General features: G+C 33.8%; 1 protein-coding gene across 1 annotated transcript; it reads right to left on the bottom strand.

The window, feature by feature from the left end:
* Positions 1 to 13995: 13995 nt before the first annotated feature.
* Positions 13996 to 18117, bottom strand: LOC142239886 (dnaJ homolog subfamily B member 12). The gene is made up of 4 exons (XM_075311632.1): positions 18114 to 18117; positions 14867 to 15824; positions 14470 to 14633; positions 13996 to 14340 (listed from the first exon to the last, which is right to left on the bottom strand). Exons 1-4 carry the CDS (start codon positions 18115 to 18117, stop codon positions 14213 to 14215), a joined length of 1254 nt encoding a protein of 417 aa, XP_075167747.1. The 3' UTR covers positions 13996 to 14212.
* Positions 18118 to 18930: the final 813 nt, after the last annotated feature.

Below are 18930 nucleotides of genomic sequence, written 5' to 3' on the forward strand. Positions count from 1 at the left end.
AAGTCGGCCGGGACCGACTATAACATACCCTGAACCACCCCTACTGAATTAGTAAAACTAAGCACTTGTAGGGTATCATTGAAATAGGTTTGGGGATAAACTGCATTTCCATATTTATAGGAAATAAGGGGTAGAGGTTTATACACTGAAAAAAATATTTACGTGCTATTAAAAATTAGGCAATCTTAATTTTAGAATACATAATTTGCGCAGTATTAAGGACAAATTTCTTTAAAATAATGAAATTTTCATTAAAATAAAGTTTATAATCTTTGCTTCAAAAATTTGTTTTATTAAATTTGACTTTTAACTAAGGCAATGTTTACTTAAAGTAAAGAACCCCGTTGTTGATTTAAAGAAATCGTCCTTAAATTAACGGAAATATTGAATCTTTAGATGTAAGGTAACAACTCTTCAAATATAGGCTAAGACTTATTTTGAAGATTTTGTATCTTTTGTTTTAAGTGTTTTTTGGAATTAAGAAAATATTTTTTTAATTTGAAGTAACTGCTATAATTTGGATTTAAAACTGGCGTTTGGATTTAAACTGGCGTTTGCTTGTGCGTGATTAGCTTTATTACCCTTTCACTACCGATGTCCACCTGCACTCAAAAAAACGTTTACATGGATCCAAAGATTTTGACCTTCCCTTAAGGATTTTGGTATTGATTCCGAGCCAAAAATGCGGCTTTTTTAAAATAAAAAAAAATTTGTAGCGACCTATCTGGCTTTAAATGTAGGACCAATAAAATTAAAATTAGGATACAGATCTCATTTATCAAAATTTCATTATTTTTTCGCGGTTTATTAATAAAGGTACTCTCGTACAAACAAATATCAGTGTAAAAATCCAAATTACAACTGATACCTCAAAGTAAAAAATATTTTCTTAATTCCAAAAAACTTTAAACCAACGACGCTAAATCCTTAAAATAACTCTTAGCCTATATTTTAAGCGTTTTTATCTTAAATCTAAAGTTTCAATATTTCAGTTAATTTAAGGACAGTTTCTTTAAATCAAATATGTGTTTCTTTATTGTAAGGAAAATTACCCTTAGTTCAAAGACATGGGACTTTAACGGAGGGACGTAAATTTCCAAAATTTGTGTTCTAAATTCAATGAAAAAAAATTCGAAGCAAAGATTGTAACCTTATTTTAATTAAAATTTCATTATTTTAAAGAAATTTGTCCTTAATATTTTGTAAATTTCACATACTAAAATTTAGGTTGCGTAATCTTTAATATCACGTAAATATTTTTTTCAGCGTGGGAGGACATGATTTGAGCGTCGATTATACATTATCCTTAAGGATAATCACCCTTATTCCTGAAGTCGCCCTCGCTTTCGCCGTCGCTTTTAAGTCGTCTCGTCATTCATTTGGTATTCCTGCGAAGTGGCGACGACGACGATTATTTTTTGTACCAATTACAATACTCGGCAATAAAAGGCCGATATCACTAGAAAACAATCAGCTGATGTGCAAAAAAAGAATTTTAATTTTTTCGGTTTAAAATATTTTTATTTCTGACGCAATTCTAAGTCGGAAAATCAAGAAAAAATATTTAATTTGACGCGGAAAAAATGTGGATATATATTCGAGGACAGTTAAAGCTTGCAAAACTACAAAAATGGTTGAGATCAATGGCACAAGGATCATCGTGAAAGAAAACAATCAGCTGATGTACAAAACTGAATTTTAATTATTTGCGTTTAAAATGCTGTTTGTTTGTAATCCACTGTTGACTTGGAAAATTGAAATAAATGATAAATTTGACTCGGGAAATGATTTAGATATCTACATTAGGGCAATAACAACATCCGGCATATACAATTGGAACGACGTTGACATTATGTGTCCAAGGATCATTCAAAGTTCGACACAATTGTTACCTAAGTTTGGTGCTGAATTAAATACATTGGCCTTGAAGGGTTTCTATTAAAAATAAATGGAATTGAAAATCAACACGTTTACTTTAATTGTACAGTGTTCTTTTCTATGATTTGAATGTGATGACCATAACTGCTATATATACTGATTTTTTCCCATTTTTTGTATTTGTTGAAGATTAGTCACTTTACCTCTTACCAATTTCCAACCAATTACGTTTATTTTTCAATTGTTCGATTAATAAAGTCTAAAAAACTTCTTCAAAAATTAAACACTAAACTCGTTGCTGGTAAATTTAAAGGCGACAAAAAGCAACGCTGTTGGCGACAAAAAGCGACAAGGAATACCGATTTTCTTCGATAGAAGAATATATCGACGAACGGAATACCAATTAGTGGCGACTGACGAAAAGCGACAAAAAGCGACAGCGAGGGCGACTTCAGGAATAAGGGTGAATGTATAATATAGAATCAATACCAAAATCTTTAAGGGAAAGTCAACATTTTTTGACCTTTTTGAGTGCATGTACCAAATTTCATCAAAATCGGTTAATAATTGCGACCGGAATCCTGCGAACAACAAATACATGGAGGAGCGGACGGATACCAAGAGCTAGATGGACTAGGATTTGATTCTGACCAATATTTCTGGTAGGCACACGCAGAGAAGAAACATGATTGTCACGATCATATTCGAAGAGAAAATAATATGATAGGAACTATTTTTGCGGCGACCATGTTACATTTTCACCTGCAACCATGTTGGCTCAGTGAACTAGTTCTAAAAAAATTGTCCTCATCTAAAATGTATTTATATTGATAAAAAAATATTGTTATGATATTCGTCAAAAAAGTTCTCTTCCAGTTAAAAGAACGTTGTCACAACCTAAAATGTTTTGATCTTTATGAAAACAAATTTTTTAATCGTCGAAAAAAGGACGCCACTTGAGAAAAAGAGAACACAAAATTAACTTTATTTATTTTTTTTTAGTATCTATATACTAGTTCATTGTTTATTTGTATTTATAATATTGTGCAAGCAAACATCACATATTTTTACATACTCTATTTTGGTTCAATTTCAATTATTACTTAATTCCATATTTACGTCGTACCCATCAAATGTACTAACGCAGATATCATGTAACTGCATATATTTTTTTTGGGGGGTTTTGATTAATTATGGCAATGTCTCTTCGACATTAAACGGCCAGGTTGTAGACACCGATCGATGTAGACTCCAAACCACACCGGAAATAAAAAAAAACACCTTCGTTGAGCCAAAAAAGAAAGCCCCGATTATAAGTTATCGAACCCGATTTGAGTGAACTCCAATAGTCAGGTGTGAGTGGTATAAATAGTGCATGTGATCAATCAAGACGAACGTTTAACATCAGCTATTCATAATATAAATGATAGTCAGTTAGACAATGTCTTCTAAATGTATCGACAGCATAAATGTATGCAGCTTATAAATACCACAGATTAGGTATGCTATTAGATTAAATCGAATCGGCACAAGCCATAAATTATCACAGATTATTTCCATATCAGTCACGTTGATCATATCAGGTAATTAAATTGAAACGTTCGTTTCAATAATATAATTTGCGACAGATTTATATGAATCTATATCCTTTGTAGCCAGGATATCGTGTACATCACTTACTGCAAATAAATTGATACCATATAGCAAAATGCAGAACAAAAAACAGGTACATTTTTCAAATACACTTCCCTTTTTTGTGTTCACCTAAAACCACATGCCACTTCTGAATAAATGAATTAACACAAAACACAATAATTACGTGTTCTCCGTCCATTCCAAGCAACAATCAACACACGACTGACGCGCAAAATGAAAATCGAGTGCACCTGCTCAATGTTTTTATAAAATTCTTTTCGTTGCAAAAAAGTTAGAAAAATTAATGGTCACGAAAAAAATGTGTATGGTCTTTATGGCCATATAATGGTTCTAGACATGTCTATACGTAGCCTATAAAAATACTTTTTCCTTGCAAAAAAAGCAACAAAAAAAAATGAATGGTTAGGTACATGATTTTCCCGACCATTTAATGGTCTCAAATTCTATCATTTAAATAATTGAACATGTTTGCGGCATTTGAGAACAATTTAAATGCTTATTGGCGGCATACATTTTTCTCTGCTCGAAAAATATTTTTACAAAGACAAAATACATGGTTTTCGCAACAATTACTTGCTCTAGATAAGTATTAAAAGGATGCGGCAACCATGTCCAAACATGTTTTTTATGTGCGTGCACATTTTTGGCAGGTCAATGTTATTATAGCCTGACCACTATGTGGGTTTAGTGTATAAAAAGCATGAAAAAATAGTCTAAAATTTATTTTTAAGATTTTGTATCGCTAGTTTAAAGTTTTTGAAATTAAGAAAACATGTCTTACTTTGTGGGAACTACAATTGTTTGAGTTACACGTAGAGTGATCAAACCCGGTCGGTGAAAACCAGTGGACCGGTTTTTTGTTTTGCACCGATTGTCGGTTTTGTATAAAATCCCATTTTCGGTGGACCGGTAGAACCGGTGTTTTTAATATCTTAAAAACCGGTTTTTATTTTCAATGTAAACCGAAATAAGAAAACATCCCGAATGTATTTTCTGCGCACTTCCAACTCGTTTCTGAACACTTCCAACATAGTATTCTTTCAAGATGTGAAATAAAATACGTTGGTTTTCTAAAGAAATCCCGGAGATATTGCAATGAAATAAAAGCAAATCGTCCTTTTTTAATTAGAAGCGTATATTTTGTCAATCTATGATAATTTTATAACCTCCACCATAGGATGGTGGTATATTAACTTAAGTAAATCACGTATTGTATTGCAATTGACACCTAACCTACACGGTGTTCTGGTTTTTCTCTTATTAATGAGTGCTTCTATGGGTAATTCAATGACAAGTGAACTCCTTTTTATAGCCGAGTTCAAACGGTGAAGTACTTAGTGAAGCTTTGAAACACTCAACATCCACCGCTGAAACACATTTTGCTGTTTGGTCGAAACTGGGTTGGGTTACCAATCAAGGCACAACGGTGTCCCTCACGTAAGGTGCACGGTGATGAAATCCCATTTATAAAAATTGCTTCAAATTGAAGCACTTCCCTTTTGTGCCAGAAAGGTTGCAAAATGCGACTAAAGTCGCACAACTCAATTGAAGAATCGTATTCGTCAACGCATTCGCATTTGGGGTAATATGTTAATAGTTACCCCATTTTTCTTACCCTAGACGATGAATGGGACACATATGTCCCAGTACTTTTTTAGAAGAACTATGTAGCCGAATTAGTCCATTTAAACGATAGAGGATGAGTTGATACACATTATACAAAAATACAGCCACCTCAGACCAATACTTGAAATATAAAAAAAAATATTTAGTGAAAAAAAATTCCAAATTTTTCATGTTTATAACTTCCCCACACACAAAGTAGGCTTCATAGCTACATGTGTTCTGCGTCGGTAGAACATATATTTTTGCAAATTGGTTGATAAATGTAGATTTTAGAACGGAAATACATACAAATGTATGTATATATGTCCCATTCGTCGTAAAAGGGTTAAAATTGACTGGCATTTAGAATGGCAATATGACAGCTAAATTTGGCTCGGGTTAGTAACAAAAAATCCTTAAGGCAGGGGTACAAATTTTGGATCCAAGTAAACTGTTGGTATGACCATGGAAATGTTGGCAGACCAACGGTCCCAATTCAACTTCCGTGTTGTTTCCCCGATAATAAGTCGCGTTTACTTGGACGATAGATTCGATGAAAACCTTTAATTTAAACCACACTAAACATCATTTTTCTCTCTGCATTTCATTTGACATTTCTCAATAACAGATTAATTCAATGTGAACTATCCCAGCAAAAAAATTTGGAAGTTCTTTTAAAGCCACGACTTTAAAAGCACTTCCAAAAATGTCCTCCCAAAGATGTTCTTTATTTTAACTATACAAGGAAGCTATTTTAATTCAATTTTTTACAACTCACACTTTTCATATTTTTAATGGGTAATTTAAAATTTTTTTTGTTTCAAATAGTTTTAAAAATGATACAAATAATTTAAAATTTGTCGAATTTTTAAAAATATTTCAGACAAGCGTTAGAATGCATTAAAAATCATAAAAAAATATTTTTTTTTTTTGCAAAGTATCAAAAAATGGTTTAATTCACATCCAAAACACTGAATTCGAATCAAACTTTAAGAAGTAATGCAATTTCAGTGCAACAGCTGTTGAAATGGTGGACATCCGTACTATGACAAACCCATGTTAAATTCATCGCTTCTGCGCTAATTTTACGCCACTTCCGCATCCAAAAAGAAAATGTTCACTACTGTTTTGGCGGCACTTTTTTGCTGGGATGGAATAAGCAAATAAACTCACTCCTATTAGAAGCTATAAATAAGTTTTATAAGAAAAATTACTTTTATTTGTTTCCAACATAAAATTTGCACGTTATTGCATGACTCCGCAATAAAAATCAGACAGGTACAGAGTGGTGTAGGTAATTTAACAATTTTGTTACATTGACCCAAAAAGCCACTTATTTATTCTATATACCAGTGGGTTGAAAACACACATGTCAATACTACTATGTTACAATTGCTTTCATTTTTTGAAATGTAGGGATAACATCCGAGACAGATACAGATAAATCACAGAAGCACTGGTGATACTAATATTTAATGACCCATTATTAGAGGTTTCACTCGTGATTGTGTATTATAAATCCCTGGATTCGAGATTTAAAAATATCTAAGCCGTACGTCTATATATGGATTAGTTTCTAATGAAAGAATTAAATGAGTTTTGCAATCAATTGCAATAATTGAAATGTGCTAGGTTAGATTAGGTTAAAGTGGCAGCCCGATTAAGATTCAGGCTCACTTAGACTATTCAGTCAATTGTGATACCACATTAAATAAAAGTACCTATTACATATGGGCACTGCTAGTTTTAACCGCTGAACCTTCTTGATTATTTTTCTTTGTTGAACCAACCAGATTGTTCCAAAAACATTAGCAGACTGCTTAAGTTAACGTTTTCCAGATCCGCCAGTAATCTGAAGCTATATGCTCCTAAACGTTGCTTGCGCTTTACACAAAATGCAGGACACTCACACAAGAGGTGTTTAATTGATTCCTTTTCCTCCGCATAATGACAGCTCATACAATAGTCATTATACTTCGCGCCAATAGTTTTTGCAAAATCGCCTATCAGGCAGCGACCCGTTATAGCAGATATCAGGAGTGATATCTGACGTCTCGAGAACACTAGCATATCTAGTGTGCGGTTTAAGTTCAAATGGGGCCATATTTGCTTGGTGTCGTTACAGCCCTTGCAATTCTCCCATCGAACATTTGCCATCATAACAGCCTTCTCACGCAGCATGAGCTTGCAGGTAACCAGGGGCACACCAACAGATTCTAGTTCCCCTGGAATATGTAAGGTAGTCCCTAGCCTTGCCAACTCACCCGCTTCGCAGTTCTCCGGTATGTTCCTATGGCCAGGCACCCATATTAGGTAAATAATGTACTGCTCAGCCATCTCATTGAGGAACACAGAGTCCAAGGATTTTATTGCAGGTTGACTGTCTGAGTATTAATGCCAATATTGCTTGGAGCATTACTTCTCAGCCAATTCACCACTTCTCTTATTGCTAATATTGCAGCCTGAAAAACACTACTATCAGGTAATCTTTTCGCTATTCGAAGTTCCAGATCATTAGAATATACTCCGAAACCCAATTGTCCATCCAATTTGGAGCCATCAGTGTAGAAATCTATATATTCTTTATTCCCCGGGGTCTGTGTGCACCACGCCTCACTGTTGGGGATTAGAGTCTCAAACTTTTTGTCGAAAAGTGGACTCGCCAAAGTGTAATCCACTACGTTAGGCACATCTGGCATTATTTTGAGGACCGAACTGTGACCGTAACTTTTTTCCGACCACAGCGATAGCTCGCGCAACCTCACAGCCGTTGTTGCAGCTGACTGTTTGGCCAAAATGTCTAACGGCAATAATCTATTGCCGTTGAAATGTGCTAACGAAATCAATTAATTTTTTAACCAAGTGTTTTTTTAATATCCAATTAAAACTGGATACTATCATTTTCGTGATTGAAGATATTTCAATTAAAAAATTAATTCATTTCGTGATTGAATCAGAAAAATGTTTTTATGTATATGGCGGTTATAAAGAAAAATAAATCGAACCTCTTTTATCACATATTTGCACTTAAAGCAAACGAATGGAGTTAGAGAAATTTTTTCGTTCACTTGTCGTTTAGATAGAACTTAGAGAAACCCAAATCAGATGATTTTCGTTTTATATGCGAACGAAGAGTAGAATTCGGACATCAGAAATAGACTGTAAAATGGCCTTTTAAAACTCATTTCTTTGTTTTTTATTTAAACGGGTTTGAGCAAAATAAAAAAAAAAAAAACAAAAACCGGGTTTTAAGAAAATTGGATTTTCGGATAAACCGAAAACACGGCTTTGGACACCCTAAAGGGTGATATGGTCAACATTTGGTCAATATAAACTTGACGTATTTCTTTCAATTTTGCATTTAAAAAACCTGAACACCCCTCATTTTGAAGGTGTGTGTGTGTAGAATGTTGCTCCTATTTTGTTTTTGGAATTCACTCTTCAGTTGTCAAAATGCCGTCCAAGCAAGAAGAGCAGCGTATCAAAATTTTGCTCGCGCATCGCGAAAATCCGAGCTACTCGCACGCAAAACTGGCAAAATCGCTAAAAGTTGCCAAAATCAACCGTTACAAATGTAATTAAAGTGTTTGGGGAACGTTTGTCGACAGCCAGGAAGTCTGGAAGTCTGGATCGGGGGGAAATCGAAAACCGGAAGCCGCTGAGACGACAAAGAGAGTTGCCGGTAGTTTCAAGCGAAACCCTAACCTCTCTCTCCGAGATGCCGCAAATAAGCTGGGTGTATCGTCTACAACCGTGCATCGAGCCAAAAAACGAGCCGGACTATCGACTTACAAGAAGGTAGTGACTCCAAATCGCGATGATAAACAAAATACGACGGCCAAAGCGCGATCCCGGAGGCTGTACACGACGATGCTGACGAAGTTTGACTGCGTGGTAATGGACTACGTCAAAGCCGACTACAAGCAGCTTCCGGGACAGGAGTTTTATACGGCAAAAGGAAGGGGAAAGGTAGCAGATATTTTCAAGCACATAAAACTGTCAAAGTTCGCAAAGAAATATCTGGTTTGGCAAGCCATCTGTACCTGTGGCTTGAAAAGCAGCATTTTCATAGCTTCCGGGACTGTCAACCAAGAAATTTACGTGAAAGAGTGTTTGAATAAACGTCTGCTGCCTTTCCTGAAGAAACACGGTTGTTCCGCAATGTTTTGGCCGGATTTGGCATCTTGCGATTACGGTAAAAAGGCCATGGAGTGGTACGCCGCCAACAACGTGCAGGTGGTTCCCAAGGACAAGAACCCTCCCAACACGCCAGAGCTCCGCCCAATTGAGAAATACTGGGCTATTGTCAAGCGGAACGTAAGAAGACCTAAAAAACTGCTAAGGACGAGCAGCAGTTCAAGGCAAACTGGCTTTCTGCGACGAAGAAGGTGGACAAGGTGGCTGTACAAAATCTGATGTCAGGTGTCAAGTGTGAGGCCCGGCAATTCGGATTTGGAAAAGCGAAAGCCTAACTGAATATTTTTCCTGAATTTTATACTAATTGAACTTGAAAAAGAAATTTAATTTGATTTTTTAAATAAACGATTTCACCTATTTACACGCGTTTTCCCTTGACCAAATTTTGACCGTATCACCCTTTAGACTCAATACATCATCATAACAAAATAATTAATATAACAAAATATATAAAAAATAAGAAAAAAGCATCAGAAAACAAATTAATTAATGAATTAAAAACTACTCATTAAATTAGTGCTTCCAAAATTGGTCCCCCACCCACTTGGTTCCAGGTGGGGCGCAGTGTTATTTGTGGTTGATCAGGTTTTATATCATTGAATTTGTTAAAACAACACAAATTTGTAAGTTGAACGAAACGTCAATAATATACTACAATAGAACGTACAATTCGTATATTTCGAAATGTTAATTTATAACCACAGTGAGGTCGTTCACTACACACAAAGAAAATTTCATTAAAATTGCACCAACGAAAAATGTTCATTGATATAACGAAACATTTTCATTAATACAATGAAAATATTCGTTAATAGTACGAAACGTTACGTTGATTAGCACAAAATTCGTTATAATAACGAAAAATTTTATTGGCTCAGTTTTAATGACACATTTCGTTAATATAACGAAACTTTTTCTATCAGTATACCTTTATTTGCAATGGCTAAATTTCTTGCTAAGTTAATTTTGTGTTTTTTTCATAAAGATCAAAACATTTTAGGTTGTGACCATGTTCTTTTAACTGAGAGAAAAACATTTTTGACGAATACCATAACATTTTAGATCGTGACCATTGACTTTTAATGCACGCAAAGAAAAAAAAACGTTTGGAAAACGTGTACCGAAAACGATTTTCTTTTGTTAGAGTTTTTTGAATTGCTTCGAAAATTTTAAACTTTTATCACCAAAAAAATTCGTTTGCTACAAAATTTTTATTTTTTCAATAAAAAAAGTTATTTTTGAAACAACAACACAGTCAATTTCGTTTATATCAAACACTGTTCTTTTCTGACTTTAGGTCTTTAATAAGACACATTTTACAGTTCAAAATTTAATATACTACAATGTAATGTTGAACATTTTTTCGGAATCTTCCGAACATATCTGGAATATATGTTAAAAAAAAAAAAAAAAAAAAAAAAAACAAAAAAAAAACTTTGGTCGAAGCAGGGATCGAACCCACGACCCTTGGCATGCAAGTCGGACGTAGCAACCACTGCACCACGGTGCCAAACTAAATGTTTGTTTCTGTTAAATAAACTTTGTTTATTCGGTTCGTGGGCGCCGCAAGCTATGCTATATAAATATAACATATATGGATATTTATCTATTGATGACCATAACAGGTACATAGCTCAGTGGTTAGTGTGTTGGCTTACAAAGTGCATGGCCCGCGGTTCGATTCTCCGTCCAGGCGAAAGGTAAAAAAAATTTAAAAATTTATAAAATCGTATAATTTCTTCTACATTGTTGGTATTACAGGAAAAGTTGTTAAGAACTAAAAAACATCGTGGATGTGAGAAAGATGTGAGGGAAAATGCAATTAGCAAGAAAACAATGTTGTTTTTTTTGAGTTTGTTCTTATGAAATTGTTTTTACATCCTGGAAAAGAATAAACGTTTATCACAAAAAGTATATACTTTTCTCCCAAATACACTTCCTTACAGCGAAAAGCAAATGAGAAACGAACTTTGTTTGTCTAAAATTTCGTTTGGGAGGAAAGAATTATTTTTTTGCGTGTGGAAACACATTTTTTTTTTATCAATATAATAACATTTTAGTTGAGGAAAATTTTATTTTTCTTAGAACCATGTTCATTGAGCCAACATGGTTGCCGCAAAAATAGCTCCTATCATATTATTTTGCTCTTCGAATATGATTGTGACAATCATGTTTCTTCTTTGCGTGTAATATCCATAACCTAACCTAACCTAAGTCCCCATATCGTTGGCATATCCTACACACTGTTACACACAGACTTTCCACAGAATGCTTGAGTTTTAAACAGGGCTCCGATTTGTGGAAATATCGACCGACTTGGCTAAATAATACATCACAACCCACTATTGACCATATAACTTGACGAGATCTAACCAATAGCCTTATAAATTCTCCACTGCTAAATTGTAAATATTACTAAAATTATCCTCTATATCGGATACATACATATGTATCGCCCAATAAATCATAAATGCTCTTTTGTAAAATTAAATTTAAATTACTCTAGCTTTATATTTCCCATATTTTTTTTACTACCATTGTGTTTCATCCCAGGGCGTTAGCCGATTTAAATTTTAATTCTACACGCAGAGAAGAAACATGATTGCCACAATCATATTCGAAGAGCAAAATAATATGATAGCAGCTATTTTTGCGGCGACCATGTAACATTTTAACCTGCAACCATGTTGGCTCAGTGAACATGGTTCTAAGAAAAATACAATTGTCCTCATCTAAAATGTTATTATATTGATAAAAAGAATTTTGTTTCCATTAAAAGACAATGGTCACGATCTAAAATGTTATGGTATTCGTCAAAAATGTTTTTCTTCTAGTTAAAAGAACATGGTCACAACCTAAAATGTTTTGATTTTTATGAAAAAACTTTTTTCGTCGTCGAAAAAAGGACGCCACTTAAGAAAAGAAAACACAAAATCAACTTTATTTATTTGTTTTTATTTATTTATAAATTAATTCATTGTTTATTTGTATTTATAATGTCGTGCAAGCAAACTTCACATATTTTTACACACTCTAGTGTGATTCAATTTCAACAATAAGTAATCATTCCATATTTACTTCGTGCCCATCAAATGTACAAACGCAGACATCATGTAACTGCAAATAAAAATAAATTATACCATATATTAAAATGCAGAACAAAAACCAGGTATATTTTTTTCAATTACACTTTCCTTTTTTGTATTCACATAAAACCACGTGCCATTTCTGAATAAATAAATTAACACAAAACACAATAATTCCGTATTCTCCGTCTATTCCAAGAAACAATCAACACACGACTGACGCGCAAAATGAAAATCGTGTGTACCTGCTCAATGTTTTTATAAAATTCTTGTCGCTGCAAAAAAAATTAAAAAATTAAATGGTCACGAAAACAATGTACATGGTCTTTATGGCCATGTAATGGTTGTAGACATGTCTATACGTAAACTATAAAAATACTTTTTTCTCTGCAAAAAAGTAAAAAAATTGAATGGTCAGATACATGATTTTCCTGACCATATAATGGTCTCAAATTCTATCATTTAAATAATAGAACATGTTTGCGGCATTTGAGAACCATTTAAATGCTTATTGCCAACATATATTTTTCTCCGCTCGAAAATTATTTTTACAAAGACAAAATACATGGTTTTCGCGACAATTACATACTCTAAATAAGCATTAAATGGATGCGGCAACCATGTCCAAACATGTTTTTTCTGTGCGTGTATTTATTATTGTCATTATAAGTTAGTCATTATAATTCATCGCAATGTAATGCAACGTGTCATGAGAGTTTTACTGCTGGTAATGCAAATTGTAATGAGTTTTACACTGAAAAAAAGCATACTCGGTTCCAAAGATTTTGTCTTTACTTTAAAAAATTTGGTATTGATTCCGAGCCAAAGAAGCGGAGAATACAAGTAAGGATACTTTTAAGACACAATTCTCTTTTAAATTTAGGTTTTGTGTACTTGCTTCTAGGAAGCAAATTTTAATTTTTCGCTTTATCAGCTTTTTTTCTTCATATGCTATCAAAGTCCTTTAAAAACGAGTTAACGGCAACTTTATTTTCTAAATTAGGACTCGACTTCCAGTAGAAATTATGCTATGTTTGAAGTAAAAAACTTCTTTAAAATAAAGTTTTGAAAAACATGTCCTATATTGGAACGATTTTTTGATTTGTAGTCAAGATGCAAAAAGACAACAAATTTAAAGACAATTTCATGAAATTTAAAGAATTTTTCTGAATTGTTAAAGTCAAGTTGACCTTAGCCTATAAATTTTTTCTTTCATGTTAAGATACCCATTTTTAAGTCAAATCACTTAATTATAAGGACAATACGACTTCATTGAAAAGATTATCGACTTTTGGACAAGGAAAATAACTTTATTTTAGAGAAATGCGTCTTCTATGCTAAGCAAAATTTGTATTCGTATTTTAAAGACATGAAATCTTTGACCCCACGACAATATTTTTTTCAGTGTAGTTACCTAGTTTTTGCTGGGTATTATCTATAATTTTGTATAACCTTCTGCCCTTTTGTCTATAAAAGAGTATAACACAAATTAACGATGTATCATAATTTTACGACACCTCTCTGCATTAGCGTTAGTCAACGGTTTTGCATACCACCAATATAAAGGCAATAATTGGAATTGAAAGTTTAGTGTTTTGAATTTTATTTTGTTGCATTTAAAGCAAATATGACTAGAATAACATGCATCGAATACAATGTAATTATAAATATATAATATATACGAGTATATAGATACACCCTTCGTAGGTATATTAGAAATTGGCGCCGAAAAATACAATCTCAAAGTTGTTTCATCATAGAAATGAGTGTAAGGAATATCTTCTTTTGCCTCAATACAGTGAGTAACGAGTTACGCCAATTTTCGAAAGATTATCGCATGACGGCATCTTCAAACCTTGAGCCTGGGCGAATTGAGCACGGCTGCCAAAACTTCGGGCACGTGCCATCATAGCTTCACCTACAAAAAAAAAAAAAAAAAATAAAACCAAAATGTTACATTAGCATGAACCTCAAAGTGTGGTCGATGGTGTATCTGTTTTGGTTTGGTTCTTATTTTATGGGATAGCGTGCAAGAAATTGTACTTACGGTAGCTACGTTCGCGGAAACAATGCTGCTTCATGGTATAGACGTAGTCTTCTTCAACAGAATTTTCCAAACGTGCCAATGAACCCTGATAATCGCTCTCAAAGTTCTCCTTAACATAATAAGGAACGGATAAATGTTGAGTTTGGCGCCGAACATTAAATTTGCTACAATAAGAATAATAAAGGAGATGAAACTATGTTCTCCCATAATGACCAAATTTGTTTCACAGCTGAATCATTTCATACTAACAAATCACCAATTCAGCAATAAATATTGTTTGAGATTCAAGTAAAAATTGAGGTATGCATTTTAGATTTAGCTCTTTCATGTTAGGCCCGAATTGCAATGAAAGCATGAATAGATTACAGCCAATGCGAACAATCAATTCAAGACTTACCTAGAGTGTGACAAACTATATACTGGATCGGTTGAGAAGAGTGACATAAACATTGAGAGCATTATCATGACTAGTATTAAGACAAAGGCTAAGCTCGGTTGTTGACCATGTTCCTGAGGTTGTCGTTGATTTGCCGGTTGGTATGGACGACGACGATAGTTATTCTGAGATGATGGATAATTTCCAAAGAACATGTGGAATAATTCCTCAGCTGTAAACTCCTCATTGGCGTTGAAAGAGGCTTCAGAGCTGTATTGCTCATGGTGATGATGGTGATATCCATTGTCAGTGTGATAGAACTGATGATATGAAGAAGTTCTATGGAAAGATTGGTTATTTCCGCTTGCTGTAATATAATTGCCCCCAGCTAAATCGTATTCTTTCCTTTTTCGAGCATCGGTGAGAATACTCATAGCATTTCCCAAGGTTTTGAATGCCTCCACAGCACCAGGAGCATGATTTTTATCTGGATGTAGATGAAGTGCCAATTTCTTGTACGCTTTTTTAATATCGCTCTCAGAAGCATCCCGTGATACGGATAATACGTCGTAGAAATTTTTGCAACTGTTTATCTTCTTGACCAAGTTCAACTGTTCTTGCGTGTACTCCACACGTAAACCACCCGCACCATTCTCGGTACGAGCAGTTTGCTCGTGTTCCTTACGTTTTCTCTGGCGCATAACCGGATCTTCTGTTTCAGATGATGATTTTGTATTAAGCTTTAATTTAACTATCAAGTCTTGTAATTCTTCAGCTCTTGAATTCGGATATAATTGTTTTGCGTTATCCAGTAAACGTATGGCTTGTTCGTAATTGCCCTTATTCATTTCCAAGAGGGCCGAATCGATTCTGTTTTGCAAATCTTCGTCCTCATGTTTATTGCCGGACATATTGTTTCCAATATCGTTATCGTCTTCGTTTTGGCCGCCTTCTTGTCCAGAGGATCCTTGATAAGCAGCTTGTTACATTGAATAATAACACAAATATTTTGTTTACGATCTGTTTCTATTTTCATTGTTCAAAAAATTCATAGCTAAGTTTTAATGTCAATGAGGGGGTTGTAAATGTATTTAATTTTAACAGCAAATTAGTTTACAATAACAAGCTAACACAATGACCAACATAACTACAACTTCACTCAAAAAAATTGAATTGGGATAATTGACCGTCAGTTAAATGAAAGGCTACAAATAATACATTTTCAAAACAGTATGTATTCGGATGATTTGTATGAAATATGACACTACATTTCATGCTACAACGAGAAAAATTTGCCCAAGATAAACAAATGGACAACAATCAGCAGCAGTTCCTCAAACTCTCATAACATACACAAAATATCGCATCAACAAACACACTTATCAAGGTTTTAATTTAAAACGCATAACATAATTTGAATTCAAAACTAATAGGAATTGAAAGCAAATTTCTTCAATAATACTTTGTTAGATCTGCGTTTACTATTTTTACATATGGCAAACTCCAATTAACATTTGATTACAGAACATGCCAGCGGTTAGTCGAATTATTTTCCTTTATTTTTTTATTAGACAATATTTGAATAGTCGATGTTCTATGCACTCACAAAAGTAAAGTACATTGGCCCGAAAAACACATGTTTGGAAGCATTTTCCCCCAAAAGAAGATTGTGTTCTTACTGAAATTATAAATTATTTGTCGCAAGTCGAGTATAAACATCAATACTTTTTCATCGAATCATATAGTTTTTTAAAGATAAATATTCAAAAGTATATTATTGTGCAGTAACATCTAAAAAGTGTAAAATATCCTTTCGTTAGTTATTATGAAAATTGTTTTGAAAATTTTAAGTATTTTTACCGGGTTATTTTTCTTTGTAGAGTTGGGTAGTTCGCGAACGAACTAGTTCAATTGAACGGTTCACTGAAATTAGCGAGCTGAACTAGTTCACATCTATCGTTCTTTTCCGATCACCATGTCAGTTTAGCCAACTAAGCACATTGTATCAGTTTGTTCGCTCAGTTATTTTCACTTTCCTTAATAACACTAGTTTACAAAATAATTTTTTCATGTACATTTGATGGGATGCGACTTTTCTCAGGTATTTTGATCTGCTGAATTCGAAAAAATTTAAATTTTTTTATGGAACACTTTTTGAGATATCCGTTATTTTTAGTTTGTACTATTCCGGGTCACTGTAAAACATATATTTTTTTTTTGCATCGATAGTCTTTGAACCACTTAACTTATCACAGATCCAATTATACACGATTATTCGACATCTCAATACCTTTCATTTAAATACCAACTGACATTTTTAACTTGAGATTTGTTTAGTGAAAAAAGAGCGAAAAACTACAAATAACGTGATATCTCAAAAACTGTTCCATAAATTTTTTGTAACATTTTTTTCGAATTCAGCAGATCAAAATACATAAGAAAAGTCACCTCTCATCAAATGTACATTTTCAGTGTAAACTAGTGTAATTGGACAATTTTCTGCCTTTACGCTCATATCGATCTTTTTTACACATAAGCTGTTCGGTATTCTTTTTGAATGTGTTTTTTGGGATGAATAAATCAATACAAGGCTAATATGTATCTTTTATGATGAACTGGAAGAAATCAACAACAGAAGTTGAAATGAACCGGTCACTGACCGAAAGTGAACTAAAGAACTAACTGACCGTACTAGTTCGTTGATCGAAAAAGAGCTGAAGTGAGCGATCACTACACTGAATTATAATGAATGTGTAATTGTTTGGATCAACTCCTCGGACGACTGGATTTGTTTTGACGCCACAAGAAGAAAAACATGATGCTGTAGGTAAACAAAACACATGCCAAAATGCCTATTCCTTTGTCGCTCTCTTTTCTCCGAACAAACATTTTAATAAAACGAAGCACAATTTTCCGAAACATTGGTTCTCATTTGAATCTCTCGTTTGATATCTTTTGGCTCTTTCTCTTTCCATCTCTCTCGCTCCGTGAATATGATATCGCAACATATCAGTGTTGCCTGGTTGGGAGTTTTCCCCCCAAATGTAGGAGTTTTTTCCACGTTTGGGGGGATTTTTAGGTGTAACATTTATTTGGTGTTTTTTTTTTTAACTCATGGTGATTTCGATTCGTAAAAAATATGTTGCATATTTTACACCTTACCCCCATAAATCGAAAATTTTTGTTAGATTGGAAAAAAGTGCATCCTACCCAAAATGTGCACGTTCGATTGACGGGGTGTTAACCATCGCAAGAAGAAAAGTGTTACCCATTTTACACCGTAGCTGGTCTACGGTGCAGATGGTTACACTTTCAATCAGACGTTGAAGACGCTTTTATTCTTCGACCTAAATAATAGCGTTATTGCAGATACAAAAGAAAGTGCGTGACGCGTGTATTGTGGTTGCTTTTCAATTTCTTCAACACAGCTGATTAATTCACCAAGAAGAAGCATATCAATTGTTTAGTGCCGCGACAACAAAATTCGATATTAAATATTTTTAATATAATAGCAAATTGCAAAAAACAAATGCGTTTTTTCCAACACCATTGTAGATGCGCTATTGGAGAGTAGTTCTTCTGAAGAAGTTACAACATCATTACTTGGGCGAAATGACCAAAGGCGAGTTAAAAACTTTGTTGAGGATGTAATTAATTCGTACTCTGAAGTAGAAGTAAGATCATTAAAAATATATAAAATCAATTTTCCTTAGTTCAAGAAAAATTTGCGTGTTAGTCGAGATTCCAATAATTGTTGTTAATAATAATCGAAATATTTCCGCCAAATTTATTTTGTTTTTTAATTTTATATCAATGTTGCACTTTTTTGTTCGTTTTCATACGCAAACGGTGTTGTCATTGCAAGGGGTTTCGGCAACACTGTGGTAACACCATAAAATGTTGTACCATTTGTATGCAACACTTTTTTTCCAAACGAAATCAGTTAATTTAAAGACTTTCTTGATTTTAAGGGAGATTGGCCTTACTTTAAGGACATACTACTTTAATGAAGGGACGAAAATTCGTGTCCTAAATTTAAACAAGTAAAGTCGGGCAGGCGACTATATTACATCCTGCACCACTTT

This window comes from Haematobia irritans, chromosome 5 (assembly GCF_050003625.1).
Source record: "Haematobia irritans isolate KBUSLIRL chromosome 5, ASM5000362v1, whole genome shotgun sequence".
In the NCBI taxonomy this organism is placed as follows: Eukaryota; Metazoa; Arthropoda; class Insecta; order Diptera; family Muscidae; genus Haematobia; species Haematobia irritans.

What these genes read in the sequence shown, in the direction of transcription:
- LOC142239886 (XM_075311632.1), bottom strand. An exon ending in TATAGTTTGTCACACTCTAG is followed by an intron (nt 14,634 to 14,866) that starts GTAAGTCTTGAA and finishes TTCTTATTGTAG; the next exon opens with CAAATTTAATGTTCGGCGCC. An exon ending in TTTCCGCGAACGTAGCTACC is followed by an intron (nt 14,341 to 14,469) that starts GTAAGTACAATT and finishes TTTTTTTTGTAG; the next exon opens with GTGAAGCTATGATGGCACGT.